This window comes from Natrix helvetica (assembly GCF_964273705.1).
Source record: "Natrix helvetica genome assembly, chromosome: Z".
Taxonomy (NCBI): domain Eukaryota; kingdom Metazoa; phylum Chordata; class Lepidosauria; order Squamata; family Natricidae; genus Natrix; species Natrix helvetica.
Window position 1 is genome coordinate 20,169,324 of NC_138554.1, and position 18,219 is coordinate 20,187,542.

At 45.8% G+C, this 18,219-nt stretch overlaps 1 protein-coding gene across 2 annotated transcripts; it reads right to left on the bottom strand.

Moving 5' to 3' along the window:
- Positions 1-664: 664 nt before the first annotated feature.
- RNF40 (ring finger protein 40) lies at positions 665-18,174 on the bottom strand. Of its 2 annotated transcripts, none has more exons than XM_081932291.1 (20): positions 18,054-18,174; positions 16,219-16,416; positions 15,398-15,565; positions 14,588-14,717; positions 14,027-14,260; positions 9,816-9,937; positions 9,594-9,740; positions 8,258-8,332; positions 8,018-8,137; positions 6,667-6,846; positions 6,346-6,481; positions 5,491-5,612; positions 4,454-4,944; positions 3,670-3,787; positions 3,103-3,252; positions 2,596-2,808; positions 2,343-2,468; positions 1,975-2,115; positions 1,507-1,608; positions 665-1,408 (listed from the first exon to the last, which is right to left on the bottom strand). In XM_081932291.1, the coding sequence occupies exons 2-20, from the start codon at positions 16,348-16,350 to the stop codon at positions 1,232-1,234; spliced, it is 3,084 nt and encodes a 1,027-aa protein (XP_081788417.1). In that variant the 5' UTR covers positions 16,351-16,416; positions 18,054-18,174; the 3' UTR covers positions 665-1,231. The 2 variants fall into 2 exon arrangements, with proteins under 2 accessions (XP_081788417.1, XP_081788418.1); XM_081932292.1 differs by having other exon boundaries at positions 17,927-18,067.
- Positions 18,175-18,219: the final 45 nt, after the last annotated feature.

The window sequence follows — 18,219 nt, forward strand, 5'->3', positions numbered from 1 at the left end:
AATTTAAAAACTAAACCTTTGATCCTGGGAACCGATCCAGATTGGATCCTGCAAAAATAGGGAGTGCTGTGTATGCACCATGCAGCTCCTGAACAAATATAAGCTATATATAAAATAAATGCTGTCTTCTCATAGCAGAGTTCTAGACCCTGTTCTTCTCTCTCATATTTTGAATTTCTTTTCTAAAAACACCTGCACCCGCGCACACAAAATCCTGCTATGCCTCTTCTTGGTCTTCAGGAATGGCTCCCTTTGAATTCCACCACCACCCCCGCCCCGAATCTCACCCAAAATGCTAATGTATGTTTAGGAGGGGTTCTTACCCCCAGAAATTGCAGCCAAAGATACCCATGCCCCTAAATGTTCTTCCAGAACAGGATGCCCTCCTCTCCCCACTTCTAAGGCAAAGATAGCTCCTGGTCTTCTGGATTACCTAAAAATTTAGTTTTAGGATTTGGGGATTGTATGCTGTAGAGGAATATTAATTACAATTTTTATATTGAATTTCTGTCATTGCACATTAATAAATTACTGCATTGGCTGCAAGAATACTGTTCTTCAGCTCCATGTAGAGTCGCCTTAGCTAAAGGTCTTCATAGATCTGCAAATAATTAATTCTCCAATGAGCAGAACACGGTACACAAATGAAACACAGACACTTAGGTTTAGATGAACAGAGAGGAATCTTGTAGAAGCAGACAACCTCTGTGTTTATTTTCCAAACACTCAAGCAGTTCTTGAAATTCTTAAAAAATAGAATGCCATTTCCAAGACGGGGCATTAGAACTGCGTGACTGCTGCCAGCAGCCAGCGATAGAGGATCATGTGTTAAATCTGCAAAACGCTAGAAGAGAAACCACCGAATCCCAAGGCAAAGTTGAAGAGCCTCTTCAGGAAAGGCTAAAAGGAAAATGAGAGCAACGGAGTCAAGTTCTTCAGGATCCAGGGGAAAGGATCCAACATTATCCAAAAGAAAACCTGTGAGCAACCTCAGGAAGGCAGGAGGGGGGGGTACTTTGAGGATAAGGGATCCACTTGAAGAAAGGGCCTCAGGAGTACCCTAGATGGCTATCAAGGGATCCCCCGACTGGAGCCAACGAAAAAGCTGGAACAAGTCCTGGTGGATCTAAGGCTGGTCTTCAAAAGGTAAGCCACGAGACACCCCCAACCCCACTCCATCCCGTGGAGTTCATGGATGGGAGGGAAAGTTAGGAGAAATGGGGCCAGCCGCTCAGCTGATGTAGATCCGGTGGAAGTCATTGGCACCAAAGGCGGCATTGCATTTGGGGCATTTCCGCTGGCGGGTGTCGTAGCGGGTCTTGACGCAGTCGAAGCAGAAGACATGGAAGCATTTGGTGAGGACGGCGTCCTTCTTGCGCGTGTTGCAGCATGGACAGGTGAGCTTGGCCTGGGGATGTGCACAGAGCAGAGGAGTGAGGGGCTGGGGCATTATTGGGAAGAGCTGCCCTTCCTTTACAAGCCTCCTCCTCCTCCTGCTCTTCTCACCTTGTACTCCTTGATCTCCTCCTGTAGGATCTCATCGGCATCTGCATACACCTCCACTTTGCGCTGTTTTTCCAGTTTGCGCCGAAGGCGAGATATGTCCTCCTGGGGAGAAGAGCAGGCACGTCAATGAGTCCGGAGAGGGGAGGGGAGAGGTACCCTTTATTTGTTTGTCTGCTCGTTTATTAAATTTATACACTGGCCATCTCAATCAAGCGACTGGATGGCATATAAAACAAGGATAAACAAACATTACAACATTAGAAAAACATTAAAACATAAAGACTAATAAGAAATTGGGAACCTGGGTAAACTAGGAACCTGGAGATGAATGGATAAGCTCTAGCATGGGACACAAACACACACACACCATAATAAACCACGACTGCCTCCTCGGAAGAATCTCCCTGAAGCCATGAGATCTACCGGCTTGTTTTACATGTCATGTCCTTCCCCTTTTCCCCCTTGTACCTGAGCTCTCTTGAGGTTGAAAGACTCCTTCTCCTTGGCTGCCCTGTTCTCCGCCATGAAGGTCTGGATCTCCTTCAGTTTAGCCTGCACATGCTCCAGCTGCACCTTCAGGTCTTCTGCCAGCTGGGCTGCCTCCACCGCCTGCAAGCAGAACACGGCATCCAATCCCCACCTGCACCAACATCTAAAGGTTGCTCCCCCACCAACCCTGGTTGTGAAGGCTCCCCGTGAGATCCCATCGATCGAAATCCTATTTCTAGGGCTGTCCTTTTTTCTACTTTCTAAAAATTAATTGGGTTTTTTTTCTTGGGAGTGATGTGTGCCTCCACTCACGTCCTAACTTGGCAGCCCCCATGTTGGCTCCTTACCTTCCGCTTGTTGAGCTCCAGGGCCTGACTGCGTAAAGTGAGCTCTTTCTCCACGGTGCCCATATTGCCCTGCAGGACCCGTTCCTTCTCCTCCAGCTTCTGCACAACTAAGAGCTGGGTGTCCACCTGAGGAAAGCAAACAGACCCTCAAGGATCAGGATCAGCCCACGTTCCAGGAGCCACCTGCATTTAGTGGCCTCTTCTTTCAAGGATCTGACCCTCCCAACCTGTTGGTGGTGGGGTGGCTGCCTACCTGGGACTTGAGGGCCAGCACCTGCTCGGCCAGTTCTTCCTTCTCTTCCCGCAGGAGCTTGTGAATCTGGTTGGATTTGATGCGCTCCGACATCAGCTTGAAGTTGGCATCATCCTTCTCACGCAGCTGCTGGTTTAGCCGCATATTCTGCTCTTGCATGTCCTCAAAAGCTTGGCCTGTCACGTCCATCTCTGAGAGAAGAGCTTCTTCCTCCTGACCCACAGAAAAAAGAAATACTGGAATTTCCCCAGCCCTTACCAATAGCCACATGTGTCTTTCTCAGGCTAGAATGCCTGGAGGGACTTCTGATCAGTTTCTTATAGATGCTAACCACCAGACCCTGAGCCTCACCTCTATGAAGATGGTTCTTCACAGCAACCAGTGGGCCAGGTCAACAGAGAGTTTATGGTTATGGGAAAGTTGCAACCGCCCTCAGAGGTTCTCTGGGCTGCTCCTGCTCTGGGGCATTGCTTCTGGCTGCACAAATTCCTCCCCAGAAAGAAATACCTGCTTGGTTGCTGCCAGTTTTTTCTGGAGATGCTCAATTTGTTCCTCGGCCATCTTGATCTTGCGTAAGGCATCCTCATCGGCCATTTTCTTACTCTCTTTCTTCTCTTTTTCCTCCAGTTCACGGATCCTCACCCGCAGCTCTTCCACCTGTCCAAAGAAGTGAGTCAAAGAAAGCAGGGGCAACTCCTTCGCTTGAGACCCCTCAGGGAAGAATCCTTCCAGGTATACCTGTAGGTCAAACTAACAAGCCCAATTACAAATATCATGAAGTTATTTATATAAAGCACAGCCAACCCTTCTCTGGGGAGCAGGTCCTTTCCTATACGAGGAAGCTATTGCCATTTTCTTCATGAAGTCAAAATGCCTTGCCCAGAACCAGATCCTGAAACATACGATGGAACTCAAGTACGCATGAAACTTGACAGCTTCTAATGGGGCTGAGTTTAGCAGACCCAGGCACTGGACTGATACAGAGTTCCAGGTCTCCTGTGACAAAGAGTAGCAGAAGAAGAACTGGAACTTTGGGAACTTTATTTCTCTAGATAGGCCCCACCCTCATCTCACCTCGGCTTTGGTCTTCTTCTCAGCTGCCATCAGCTGCACTTTGTCCCGCTGCTCCTTGGGGGCCGACTTGTACATGTCCAAGAGAAGCTTCATCTCCTTCTGGCTCTCCTGAGCCTTTCTGGGAAAGGAAACAGAATCCACATGAAGAGGAGGCCCCTGTTCTACTCCAACCCTCTCCCCTACACCATGTCAGACAAATGGCTGTCCAACTGCTTCTTAAAAGGCTTCCAGTGAGGGAGCACACACAACCTCTGTGCTTATGTGCAAGACTCTGCCGCTTACAGCCAACCTCAACAGAAACCATCCCAGCAGCCTTCCTGTGGAGATGATTTCCTGGTTTGGTCTACCTAGTGGAGCTAAAACCTCTTGACAGATTCCCCCCTCCCCCTTGCAATTAGTCTCCTTTCTGGTCCAACCTTCAAAGTGTGTTAGTTGAGTCTCTAGGCATCCACTCACAACATTCACATTATACAGATGGCTTGTTCTGATACTGGCTAAGCAGGCGGCCTGCCTCTGCTCCCCCAGCACCCCAATTCTCCCCTAATTTGGGTGATTAAAACAGCAACTCCACCAAATCCCTGGACTGGCCGAGATCCTTCCCAGATAAGTAAGACTTTTCTCAGTCTAAAGTGCTTTCCAGATAGAATAGAACAAACATCGCACACTCTCACCCCATCTGCGTTCCATGGACTATTCACAACCTGGTTTCAAAAAGGAAACAAAACCCAACCCCACCCAAGGCCTCCACCCATCAGGCCCATTCCTCCCTTTTCCAAAGGCTCACTTGAGCTCAGTTCGCAGCTGCTTGAGCAAATCTGAATCTTTCTTCTTAGCATCTTCACTACCTCCACCACCCTTCTGCTTCTCCCGATCCCGTGAAGAGGAAGAGGAGGAGGAGGAGGAGGAAGAGGCTTCTTTGTCACGATCACGGGACCTCTCGCGGTCAACGCCCCGGTCTCCACCACGTCCCTTGGACCGCTCAGACTCTTTGGCGCGGGGTGGTGGCGGCGGATGGGGAGCAGGAGGCTGGGGGGCAGAGATCTCCTCTTCTTCTTTTTTCACTCCCTCCGTGCTCCCGAGCAGCTGAGGAGACACCACCTCTTCCTTGGGCTCTTTCTTTACTTGCACCTCCTTGAATTCTTTCTTTACTTCGGAGGACGCCGTTTCTTCCTCCTCTTTAACAGGAGCTACCCCAGGGTGGCCGGGGTCTTCATTCCCTGGGGCTGGGGCTGGAGTGACCAAACTAGAAGGAAACCCACTCTGTTGCATGCGGACCTGAAGAAAGAACAAGCCGACAGGCATTTTAGAACAAGCTGGCATCCAAGCCTAGACACCAGAGTGGGCAATACATTTTCCCAAGGGGCACCTGAGAAACTGGGACTGTTGTGGAGGGCTGCCGTCTCTGCCTGGATAGGGACACCCAAAGGGCCGGATGTGGCCCTCAGACCATCAAATGCCCAGGTCTGCTATACACACACACAAAAAAAATGATTCCATTTTCCACAGAGTATAGGATTCTGCAACATGAGATGAAGAAGAAGCTGAGGAAACGACCATGGTTGACAGAAAATTGCTATAACATAAGTCAGGCCCACGATAAAGCCTGCTTGATTTTAGATTCATAGAGAAAAGCCACTTTTGAGCACCAAATTTATTTTCAATGAAAATAAAAGAAAATCAAGATGACCTGTAGGCCCTCAGGTCCCCAGCTATGAAGCAGAACTGTGTCCTTCTCAAATCCAAACCAGGCAGGAGAGAAGGAGTGAAGCCCATTGACCAGATGCCCGGCCTTCCTTCAGCCGTTCCCCCAACAAGACCCACCTTGTTGATCTCGGCCTGCACCTCCCGCAATTTGCGCTTGTACCGCTGCACGTCTCCCTTCAGCTGGTGGTTGTGATTCTGGAGGCTGCTGATGAGGTGGCGCATCTCCCGATTGATGGGACCTCAGATTTGAGAGGGGAGACAAAGGGAGGAAGAACAAGTGTTTGAGCCACTTTCGCTATCCAGCTCTCCACAGAGTGCTCAGCATCTCTCTTCCTTATCTGTTATTCAGGTAATCTTTCATTCAGGAGCTTAAAGCAGCATACATGATGCTCCCTCCTCTATCTTTTTTCACAACAACTACCCTGTAAGATACCCCTGCCCCAAAGTCTCCCAGGGAGCTTCTTAGGATGAGGGAGCCTATATCCTGTTTCTGCCTTCTGGTCCAACATCTGAACCACTATGCCGAACCAGCTCTAAAACCCAAATTTCAAAAGTTAAACAAAAACATTATTTATTTTAAAAGACTATTGGGAGTTCCAGCACAACATTCCTTCATTGAAAGAATATTTACACCATTTCTCCTTGGAATGAATCTCAGTGCTGTGTAGAATAACCCGAGAGTTTTCAGAGTTTAAACGATTAAAAATAACTAAAACCATTTTTTAAAAAACAAAAACAAAATGGAGGAATGATTTAAAAGTGAATCCACGCAGAAGATAACTGCAGCCTTTCCACCAACCTGCACATGGCAGGGAGAGATTAGCTTTTCTGAGGGGAGGAAAAAGACCAGGAAGTAGAATTCAGAAAGTAATTAGCAATACCAGGGACACAAGTTGGTGCCCTCTCCTTGTGGCCAAGAAACAAAGACCTTGAAGTGAGAGTGAAAAAGAGGAAAGAGGAAATGTGGCTCACCTGCTTGCTCGTTGGCTGCCAGGTTCTGCTCAAATTCAATGCGCAGCATCTCGTACTCCTTGCGCACCTGAGCCAGGGTGTCCTCCAGCTGGATCACCTCCGTCCGCAGTTTCTTCTGCACATTCAGCTCGTCGCTCTATCATCAAGGAGAAGGAAGCTGCATCAGCCCCAGGAGCCAAAGGACGCAGCCAAGAGACCCCGCTCTGCAGTCCATCTAAGCCAGAACAAGCAGTCTGACCATGATGATGACCTATGGCTGAGACTGGGAGACGGAGAATTCCCCAGCATCTCTGGCAGGAGGAGAGGGGCTGGAAAGCTCACCTCCATGTGCTCGATGTGGCGCAGGTGGCTGTTCTTGGTGGTGAGAAGCAGGGCCCGGGCCTCATCCAGCTGTGTTTTCACTTGCAGGCTTTCATTGTACAGCAGTGAGAACTGGGACTGCAACACTTTGTACTCCAGAGTCTCCTTTACAGCCTCTTCTGGAAGACTCCGTAGTGCTACCTACAAGCCAGAGGTGTAGAAGGAAAATAAATCCAGATGGTATCTTTGGACATGTTATCCTTAGAGCAAATAGGAAGGGGCGTGGGGAATAGTGTTCCTTTGCCTTGGCCCAAAATATCTTCAATAATATATTAATATCACGTAATAGAATCAATCTAAGACCTGAAACTAGCTGCGTGATCTTTGAGACATTGCTTACAAACTAAAGCAGTGTTTCTCAACCTTGGCTGCTTTAAGGTGTGTGGACTTCAATTCCCAGAATGCCATACCCAGCATATGGTGGTATAGACATACGGTGGTATAGATTTCCAGAAAAGGGAGGCCTCATTCAGAAATGTTTTTATCAGTGACGGAAATGTAACTGCTATTACAAAGACTAAGTGCAGCTGAATTAATAGGACTAATAGATTTTGAGACTTCCACTTTTATATTTAAAGCAAGGTTAGGTAAACTGCAATACAAACTAACTTTCTGCTAGGTCTCCTAAATCACATAGGTGAATGCTGGCATTTAGAGCAGCGTGATCCACAACTACATGTAGTCCTCATCTTATGATCACAATCATAAGGGATGGAAACTTATGTTGCTAAGCAATGCGGTTGTTAAGTGAGTTATTTTTTATGACATTCTGCCATTGTTGTTAAGTGAATCATAGTCATTCAGTGTATCCAGCTTCCCCCATTGACTTTGCATGTTGGAAGCTTCTTGGGAAGACCGCAAATGGCGATCATGTCAACCCGCAATGCCACAACCATAATAAAACGTGCTTGTTGCCAAGCGCCTGAATTGAGATCATGTGGGGATAGTGTCACAGTCATCACTATGAGGATCAAGTATAAGTCATCTTTTCAGCAGCATCGTAAATTCGAATGGCTGTAAAAACAAGTGGTCGTAAGTTGAAGACTACCTGTACTTAAAACATACACAGTAAAATTGTATCTGTTGGGTTAATCCACTGGTTTTAATGGGGAAGAAAAGGCTGACCCAATTCCAAATATTGCATAAACAGCAATTTTTTAAATAACTGAATTCAAGCCTTTGATGTCACCGAATGCTTCCTGCCATTCTCGGTACTCAGAATGTAGTTAAAACTGCCAGCTGTTAAGGGGCTATATTAGTTCTCTCCAGCTTATCACCACAGGGTGATTGTATTTGACACCTGTCCAAATACCTTCAGCTTCTCATTAGTTCTAACAGCCTGCTGCATTTCCTGCTGCAGTTTCTCCAGCTCTGCCATGCGACTGTTGGCAAGTTCTTGATTCTCTTCTAGCTCTGCATTCAGCATCTCAAACTGCAAAGCAAGCCCAAATTAAGTCAGCAGAAAGTGTTGCCCAGGAAATGTGTTGCGAGACTCAAGTCTTGCAAGATGCAGGGCTACAATTTACTTTCCAGTCACGTTCTCTTGGCTTACCTTCTGCATGCTAAGGGTGATCTGGCCACCCTGGAACCCACCAGAACTGCCTGAGGCGTAGTAACCCGAATTGAGCTGCCCAAAAAAAAGTGAAAAATCAATAACCTTTCAAACCAACAGCAAATGTACACACACACACACACACACACCGGTGTGAACAAAATGTTTCACAAGACATCTGGACTTGCATAACATTGAAAAATTAATCTGGTGTGCATAGAAGTACATTTTATGACTTGGTTATATATTTAAATCGACCCCTGCATAGTTAGTCACATTCTGGATTTCAATAGGTTCTGCTTCTAATAGTAGAGATCTATTAATTTTATATATCAAATGTACGTGCCATCAAATTTCAGTACTCGCATTGATTAGAAGAGTTCTAACTAAAGAGAAGAATTTATCTAGTTTTGTTTCCATTTGGGAACCCCTTCTGGATTTTGTACGCAAAACTGAAAAAATGAAACTGTCATTTTAGGTTTTGATGATTGCAATGATATCTAATTTTTAAAATGTTAGTGTTATATTAATTGGGTTTGTTTTTCCGATTGTTTCTAATTTCCTCTTAACTTTTGTAATATGTATTTTTTAATGCTGTACGCCGCCCTGAGTCCTTTGGGAGAAGAGCAGCATATAAATCCAATAAAACAAACAAACACGTTTGGATCAGATCAACCTGAAATTTTAAAATTTTTCATCAGAACTATCCTCAAAGCTTTCCCAAACCCAAGAAATAACATTTTTGGATTTAAAAAGTCCTTGGGTCCTTGAGATCAGAAGAGACCTCTTGTCTACTGAGTGAACAGATCCATCTTTCCTAAGGGGCAGATGAGCTGATGAGGGAAAGGAGTAATTCATAACTAAAGATCAGAAATTATCTTGGCACTGCGGATATGAATCTTCTTTCGCCTCACAGCATATATTATTTTTGCTTCTTGAAGTATGTGGATTGATGTAGGACCAAAGTGGGAAATACGTTGTTTATCAAATCTGCTGAACTGTTATTGTCATCATTCCTCCTCACTAACCATGATGACTGAGAGGGATGGGAGTTGCAGGTCAGCAAGATCTGAAGAGCTACAGCTTTCTGAAATGGTCTCCTAAAAGTGGGAAATTCACCAGATCTCCTCCTGCTCAGAGAGCATGACCAAGGGGCAGAAGCTTCACTTACTGTCTGGGTGTTCTTCAGAATGGAGAGCCAGACAAGGACTCCCTGGCCTTTAGAACTGGGCATTCAGAAGAATGTTCCCTCCCTCACCCGGCAATTACAATTCAATAGAAACAGGCAGCCTCCCCCAGCAAGAAGGGAGGGGACCTCCTTGGAGGCCATTCTTGCCTGCTCCAACGCTTCAGTCAGGTGCTTGTTGATCTTCTGTTCCCGTTTGCGCAGCTTCTCTATGTCCCACTGCAGGTCTTCAATGGTTGTTTCCATTTCCAGCACTTTAGTTTCTGATGAAGTCACTTTGTCCTGCAGTTCTGAGTACTGAAAAAGAAGCCAGATTCAGAACAGCTCCTGCCCCGAGAAGCCACAAGAGGGAAGATGGGGCAGGGAACCTACCTCCAAGGAAATTTTATGGTGTTTCTCCTGCATCTGTGTGATCAGGTCCTGAAGGTGGCGATTCTCTCTCGTCAGCTCCTTGTTGAGGGCCTTCACAACTTCTTCCAATTGGTCAAACTCCACTGCAGAATAAGACATTAACTCTCAGGATTTGGGCTTCCCAATTTTTACTCTTCTCCAAACTACATTGGGGATCAAAGGCTGTAAGCTTTGGTGGCAGCAGGACAGACTCTGAGAGCTTCTGCTGGGAGACTAATGGCCTTCCCTGCCTAGTTGACCCGCCACTGGGCCGACAGACTGCTGGATTAGAGGAGTCAGCAGGCAACCAATTATGTTCTCACACACATGTACTTTGCTTTTCCCAATAATCTTTTTTGTGATGTTACTTCGCTTTGAGCCACAAGTTTAAGCAACAACCCCCCCCCCCAGATAAGAATACTATACTTGGATTGAGTTTTAAAAAAAACACCCTCTCCAGAGGCAAAATTGTTTTCTTCAATCCTCCTCTGGAAATACACAACACAGAACAGCCTCCCTGAAAAACTGTAAATTGTCAGGCAACAAAAGGAGGAGGAGCTACCGAGGAGCTGAGGGTGATGAAGCGCCACAAGAGATGTCTAGAGAGCAGATGGAGATCATCACGCTCTGAATCTGACCGAACTCAGGTGAGAGCCCATTTACGGACTTACCTTGTGGCGTTAAGAGTGGCCAAGCGTCAGTATTGTGCCACTCTTATTGCGTCCGCAGATAACCGCCCTGCCGCCCTGTTTGGGGTGACCCGCTCCCTCCTCCAACAGAGGCCGCGGGAAGCTCCTCTGCAGGGCAGAGCAGAGGAATTTGGAGAGTATCTGCAGGACAAAATCGCTCAGATTCGAAGCGAGTTGGTCCCTACTAGTGGTCTGGAAGGGACGTCGGAGGCGGGTCGTGAGGTCCCATTCTGGGAGGAGTTTGACTGTTACTTCCGATGATATGGACAGGCTGCGTAGGCGACTGCGAGCCACCACATGTTTATTGGACCCGTGTCCCTCCTGGCTTGTACTGGCATCCTGGGAGGTCACACGAGGCTGGCTCCAGAAGTTAGTCAACGCTTCCTTGAGTGAAGGGTCCCTGCCGGCCGCCCTGAAAGAGGCGGTGGTGAGGCCCCTCCTCAAGAAGCCTTCCCTGGACCCAGCTCTGTTAGCCAACTACCGTCCCGTCTCCAACCTTTGCTTTCTGGCGAAGGTTGTAGAGAGTGTGGTGGCACAACAGTTTCCGCGCCACTTGGAGGAAACTGATTATCTGGACCCGCGCCAGTCCGGTTTTCGGCCCGGCCACAGCACGGAGACGGCATTGGTCGCGTTGGTGGATGATCTCTGGAGGGCCAGAGATGGGGGTTGCTCCTCCATCCTGGTCCTATTAGACCTCTCGGCGGCTTTCGATACCATCGACAATGGTATCCTATTGCATCAATTGGAGGGGTTGGGGGTGAGGGGCACCGTTTTGCGGTGGTTCTCCTCCTACCTCTCTGGCCGAGTGCAACCAAATATAAATAAATAAATAAATAATAAATTTGTATTGGCAGGGGGGCAGAGGTCGACCTCGAGGCAGCTCTCCTGTGGGGTGTCACAAGGGTCGGTCCTCTCTCCTCTCCTGTTCAATGCATATATGAAGCCGCTGGCCGAGATCATTTGTGGGTTCGGGGTAGATTACCATCTGTACGCGGATGACACCCAGCTGTACATCTCTACCCCAAACCACCCCGACGATGCTATCGAAGTGATGTCCCGGTGTCTGGAAGCCATACGGATCTGGATGGGGAGTAACAGACTCAAGCTCAACCCGTCCAAGACTGAGTGGCTGTGGCTACCGACGCCCCGGTTCAACCACCTTACTCCATCACTGGCCATTGGGGGCGAACGTCTGGCCCCCGTGGATCGGGTACGCAATTTGGGCGTCCTTCTGGATACCCGGCTGTCCATGGATGACCATGTGACAGCCATGGCCAGGGTGGCGTTCCACCAGGTCCGCCAATTGCGTCCCCTATTGGACCGGAGAGCCCTTCGCACAGTCACTCATGCGCTTGTGACGTCCCGGCTAGACTACTGCAACGCTCTCTACATGGGGCTTCCCTTGAGATGCACCCGAAGGCTGCAGCTGGTTCAGAATGCGGCCGCGCGGGCAGTCTCGGGAGTCTTTAGCTACTCCCACGTAACACCTCTCCTGCGCGGGCTACACTGGCTGCCTGTGGCTTTTCGGGTGCGTTTCAAGGTGTTGACCATCATCTTTAAGGTGCTCCATGGCCCAGGACCTAGTTATTTGCGGGATCGTATCCTGCCCCATACATCCCTTCGGCCGATTCGCTCACACAGAGAGGGACTCCTCCGGGTGCCGTCCACTAGGCTGTGCCAGCGGGCGACACCTAGGCGAAGGGCCTTCTCTGTGATGGGCCCGACCCTCTGGAATGACCTTCCCGCCGACATTAGAATGACTACGGATCTCCGCTCCTTCCGTCAGAAACTTAAAACCCACCTGTTCCAGCTAGCCGGCTTGGCCTAATTCCATCTTTCCCACCTCAGTTTTATTTCTAAATTTTATGATTGGTTTTATGGTCTGTTTTTAACTTTTATAAATTCGTACAGGGGTTGTTTAATCTGATTTTTAGCTATCTATACGATTGTTTATATGGTTTTTAAAATTTATTCCTGTACACCGCCCCGAGTCCCTCCGGAGAGAGGGGGCGGTCTAGAAATCTAATAAATTATTATTATTATTAAAAAAGTTCTTTAAAAAAACATATTTTAAGAAGCCTGTTTACCTCCACCCTCACCCCAAGGATAAAGCATATCATCTGTCAGAATACAGCAAATCCTTTGCTGCCAGATCCTTCAGCTTTGACTGCACAAAAATCTGAATTATTAAGTATGTAGGAAATGTTAAATGCATATTTCAAAGTGACATTTTTATAAGGCATGGACACCCTAAAATTTATTAAGGACAACCAGGTTAACTACTTTTTGTTAGCTTTTTTAAATGTGGTCTTATATTCTGTAAGCCGCCTTGAGTCACCATGGGTGAATAGGCAGCAATATAAATTCAATCAATCAATCAATAATACAATACAATAGCAGAGTTGGAAGGGACCTTGGAAGTCTTCAAGTCCAAGCCCCTGCCTAGGCAGGAAACCCTATACCGTTTCAGACAAAAGGCTATCCAACATCTTTTTAAAGACTTCCAGTGTTGGGGCATTCACAAGTTCCGGAGGCAAGTTGTTCCACTGATTAATTGTTCTGTCAGGAAATTTCTCCTCAGTTCTCCCTTCACTCTCACAATTGTGACACACATTATAGCTGAACATATTAATAATAAGTTCACTCTGGAAATTCTACCAAGTCATGTCTCCTACCTGAGACCAGTCCCAGTTTTTTTTTTCAAAATATGCACTTTTAACATCCTCACACAGTAAGTCTGGTGGAGTCTACAAACTTTTCTGTCTGAACTATCTCTACACAGTAGCACATCTTCAAGATATCTGAGAGATGTCTTTGAAGTTATATATGTTAACGGCAGCAAGATTACTTTATGCACAAAAATGGAAGGACACTTTGATTCCCACAATGAATGAACAGCTGCAAAAGCTAATGGAGTAAGCAGAGATGGCTAAACTGACTACTTTGATTTTGTTTCTACTTGGAAACCACTTCTGGACTTGGTATTTGAGGTGGAAAAAATGAATCTTTAATTCTGGGTTTTGCCGATTAAATAGGTTTGTTGTTATAGAAACAATAGTTTATACTATTATGTAAAAGTAAAAATGTTAAGGTTTGATATTATTATCTTATTCTACTGATATTATTATCTTATTCTACTGCACCAAAAGGAGTTGGAAGCCTTTTCTTTCTTTTCCAACTTTTCCTACACTTTTTCCTTCCCTTTTCCCTCCCCTATTTTTTCTACTATTTTCTTGCACATTTTTGCATTTTATATTATAAACTAATTTAAAAATAAGTATGAGAGGGGATAGAAAAAATGCATTTCTAAACCAATTCCCTTCCTTGCAACCAAGTCCACAGTAAATTACCCACCCAGAATGACAACATGCAATTCCACTCTCCCCATTTCCCTTGTTGAGTTTTCAAAAATCTGAGGCCCCAAATCTTCCATTTGGGAAGTAATTTCAGAGGCATGCACTGAGAAAGTTTCAAAGGTGTCCCTTAGCTGGGATCTAGTCTCACCCCGTGCATGGATCTTCTGGCAAAGCTCCTCTGTGCGCCGGTGGATCTTATCCGAAGCCTCCACAATGCGGGAGACGGCAGCTTTGGAAAATTCCATGCGTTCTTGAAGTTGAAGCTCAATTTCTTCATTGCTGCTGCTGGCCAAGGTAGCCAAGAAGGAAAGGGATGGCTCATTCAGCACAAGGTCCCCTGCCTTCCAGGGCACAGGTGGCGTAACAGGGGACAGCACTGCCTCTGAAGGGACCAAAAGAAGAGGGACAAAAGGTCAGGGTTGTTGGCAGGCAGGCACCACCTTTGATCAACTCCTACCATGCTTTGTGTAATAACTAAGGTGCTGAGCTAGAAAAGGAGAGATAGGGAGATCTAAGGCATGAAAGCTGGGTGATTTGGGGCCAGTCACTCTCTCTCAGCCCAACCCACCTTCCAGGGTTTGTGGCTGCAGGGAAATCAAGAGAAGGGAGAATCAGATGCGCACACTGCCTGGAGCTGATCAAAAGTAAAGGCCAGATAAAACATCCAATACATAAATAAATGTTCCAGGATGCGGGAACCTGGGCTTACCTCTCCTTTCAGAGCTCTCTAAGTGAACAGTTTCCAGTTCAGAGCCTGGGATTTCCAATTTGGGCTCCTCAGGGGCCTGCCCACAATCTCCATCATAGCGTCTGAGGAGCACTTGCACCGTCTCATCTAGCTGTAGGAAGGGGGGGAAAACACTGGAACTGAAGAAACAGAAATGACTAAGATAATTTTAAAGGCAGGTAAACAGAGGTGGGCATATAGGAGGAAGGCAGCTTCTAGGCATAGTATGAATTACAGGTAATCCTTGACTTACAACCAGTCAAAAGGTACTTATGACCCAGTTCCAAAGTTCCAACAGTTGCGCCCCTCCCACAATCACATAGCATTTCAGGCATTTGGCAACAGGCTCACATTTACAATGCCTCGCAGTCCGGTAACTGCAATTTGCTTCACTTTTTCAGCAAAAAAAATGCCCCACTGCAAACAATGAGTTTAACAACTGCAGTATTCACTTAACAACCAAGCATTCATTTAATGACCCTGGCAATTCATTTAACGACCTCAGAAAAAAAAGGTCATAAAATCAGGTTGGTTAGTGATGACTTTACAACTGTTATAACTTACAACTGTGATGCACAAATTCTATTGCGGATGTAAGTTGAGGGCTACTTACATGGCAATATTTTCTCTTCTGACTCTGCCCAGTACAGAGAAATTTCACCCACAACAGCAGCTTTCTTTTCGCCCCTAAACATCCTGCTAAAATCTTTAAGATTCCCTCTGGTATGTTAATTTATGGATTAGAAGAAGCTAAAAGGAGTAACATAAAATCAGGCGGGAGGGCCCTCTGACCTGCTTCCAGTAGCGGTTGACAATCGAGAGAGTGGCATCATCAGTGGCCTGCCTCTTCTCCAGCTTCTCTATGCGCTCACGCAGCTCATCCTCAAACACTTGCCGCTGCTCCAGCCGCTCTGCTATCTTCTTATTCTTGAACTGAAGCACTTTGAGGTCCATCTCCTCCTGCAAAGGCAGCCATTCCAAGTCACATCCAAGAATGAAATCTTCTCTAACAAACAATTCTACATTCCAATGATCAAACCCACAAATCTATATCTCTGTCCTTCCCCTCAGCCCTACCCAATGGCCTTGACAGGAGATTATGGCCACTGCAGTCCAAGAGATCTAGAGAGCATCAGATTAAGATGAATACCAAGCCCATTATATCATGATCATATCCAGATCTTCCACACAAGAGAGATTCCTGTCTACATGTCTGCTTTTTCCTCATTTGCTTTTCCATCATATTAGCAATACATTGATAACAAATTCATGAACTAATCTCTTTTGCTCCTTAAAAATAAACATGATTGACAAAACGAGACTTTAACATACTTGAGATAGGATGAGCCATTATCCACTCCCACCCTCCATTAATGAAACTTTCACAGCATAAGATATAAGATGTGATCTGGTTCATAAGTCAGACAACATTGGCAGTGTCTTAAGTCTATTTGATTCAGAAGATAGGTCAAAATGTTAATCTCAATTATTAAAAGGGAAAGAGAAAGATAGATAGATGGATGGATGGATGGATGCTTTCTTCCTAATACTGGATTCTAAAATAAACTGCCACAGATTTTAATCACTCGGCACTCAATCGCCAAATCCCTCACCGTGGAAGAGATGCCTCCAAGCCGGATAGGCTCAATGAGCGTGGTAGTGGTCTTCTCCTCCCGGTTAGATTTTTTCTCAGGAGGCCCTGCTCCTCCATCTCCAGCAGCCCGCTTGCTTCCAGCTCCTGACATGGTGACTTTCGGCAGTGGGCCTGAACCCAGGAATCAGGCAGTTTAGCCAAAGAGGCAGTGGTTTAGCTAAAAGAGAGAAAAAGTTGAAATTACTGCAAAGCAAGACCAGAGTGCTATTTAATGTGTACAATATCTAATGGCCCTCCTCAATCTTTTAATTCTGAATTTTTATTCTTGTTTTAATCTCCTTTGTATTATAACATTTATACAGTTTTTATATTCCTATGCCTTATTTGTACACCACCCACAATCACTTTGTAGGGACATGGACGATTTCTAAATGTAATATATAAATAAAATAAATAAATCACTGTCCTAACCCTGGCCAGAAGAGGGATAAGCAAGCCCCATCAGAGGGCTTTTGATGAAGAACATGAACAAATTAGGGACTACAGCAACATATTTTATTTTATTTTAAGAATTGATTTGGGCACCCGATTTGCAACTTTAGGCAGCAGTACTAAAGCGATAAATTAAAATTAAATTAATTTTTTTTAATGCATGGGGTTTTTTTCAAGCACAAACCTGCTCCATCCTGTTTTTTTTAAATACAACCAGCAGAGGGGTGGATGCTATTAAATATTGTAAGGATGGAGTACAAAAGTTGGAATAATGAAAAGAGAAGGAATAAGGGAAACTATAGCCCAAAGTCACTTTGTAGGGAAGATGGTATGTGTGTGTGTGTGTGTGTGTGTGCGTGCGTGCGCACGAGCACACACACATACACATATGTGCATGTACATGCACACACATACACACATGTATGTGTATGGCGTGTGTATACACACAGACATACCGTATATGTATATATACCTATATATTGCATATGTGTATTAATAAATAAATAAAGGGAGACTAGTATAGATCTATTTCAAGCTATTTAGCTCTCATCAGCTAGCCATACCCTTACTGGGATTTGAACCTGGGCTATTTTTATACGTTAGGCAGTTGTATTAGCCTCTAAGCCACAAGCTCTCTTCCCTTATCAGCTGAGCCAAGGAAATAATTGTTATGTCAAAGCATATTTGGGTATACCACGTGCTTTGACGTAATACATATGTATGTATGTATGTATGTATGTATGTATACACACACACATATACATATACATATATATACATATATATTTTTGTATGTATGTATGTATGTATGTGTATATGTATTTATATACACATATATGCATAAACATACATACATACATACTTACATACATATATATACATATATATACATACATATACATACATATATATACATATATATACACACACACACATATACATACATACCGGTACATGCATACATACATGCATAAAACAAACTGGAAGTAAGGGAAGAGGCAGGGAAGGTAGTTTGGGCGAGAAAAAGGAGGGGGGGAAGAGAGAAACAGCCTAGGACTGTCAGCATCTGAGTTGCTTTAAAAGAGGTGAAAGAACCTGACTGAGTATTGACTGTCCTTTCTCCTAACTTTCCTGTTTCCACCTGCAGTGACTCTTCACGGACTGCTTTCCCCAAAGACGCCCCTCTCTATCCGCTACGAAATGCAGTTTCCGTCCCAACGCCTGTTTTAACATACGGTATAAGAAGAGACGGTCCGTCTCCAGAAAGGTAGTCAAGACGAGAGACCTCAGTGAGGAGAGGGAGCAAAGGAGAGGGGGCGAAAGGAAAGCCTCCGGCGAGAGAGAGGCTGCCCAACCACTCACCGGCCCACACCGACGTCCCTCTCCTCCATAGCCCTCGGCTCGCTACGACGCTGCCGACAAGCAACGCCAGCGCAGCTACCGCGCATGCTCGCCCGCCTTTCCTCCCGGAGGCCCAACCTCCGCCTCCGCTCTCAACGGAACTCAACGTCTTCCCCTCGCTCTGCGC

What these genes read in the sequence shown, in the direction of transcription:
- RNF40 (XM_081932291.1), bottom strand. Translation starts at nt 16,350, where the DNA reads ATGTCAGGAGCTGGAAGCAAGCGGGCTGCTGGAGATGGAGGAGCAGGG. An exon ending in CAGCTGCGAACTGAGCTCAA is followed by an intron (nt 3,788 to 4,453) that starts GTGAGCCTTTGG and finishes TTCCTTTCCCAG; the next exon opens with AAAGGCTCAGGAGAGCCAGA. An exon ending in TCAACCTCAAGAGAGCTCAG is followed by an intron (nt 1,609 to 1,974) that starts GTACAAGGGGGA and finishes TCTTCTCCCCAG; the next exon opens with GAGGACATATCTCGCCTTCG.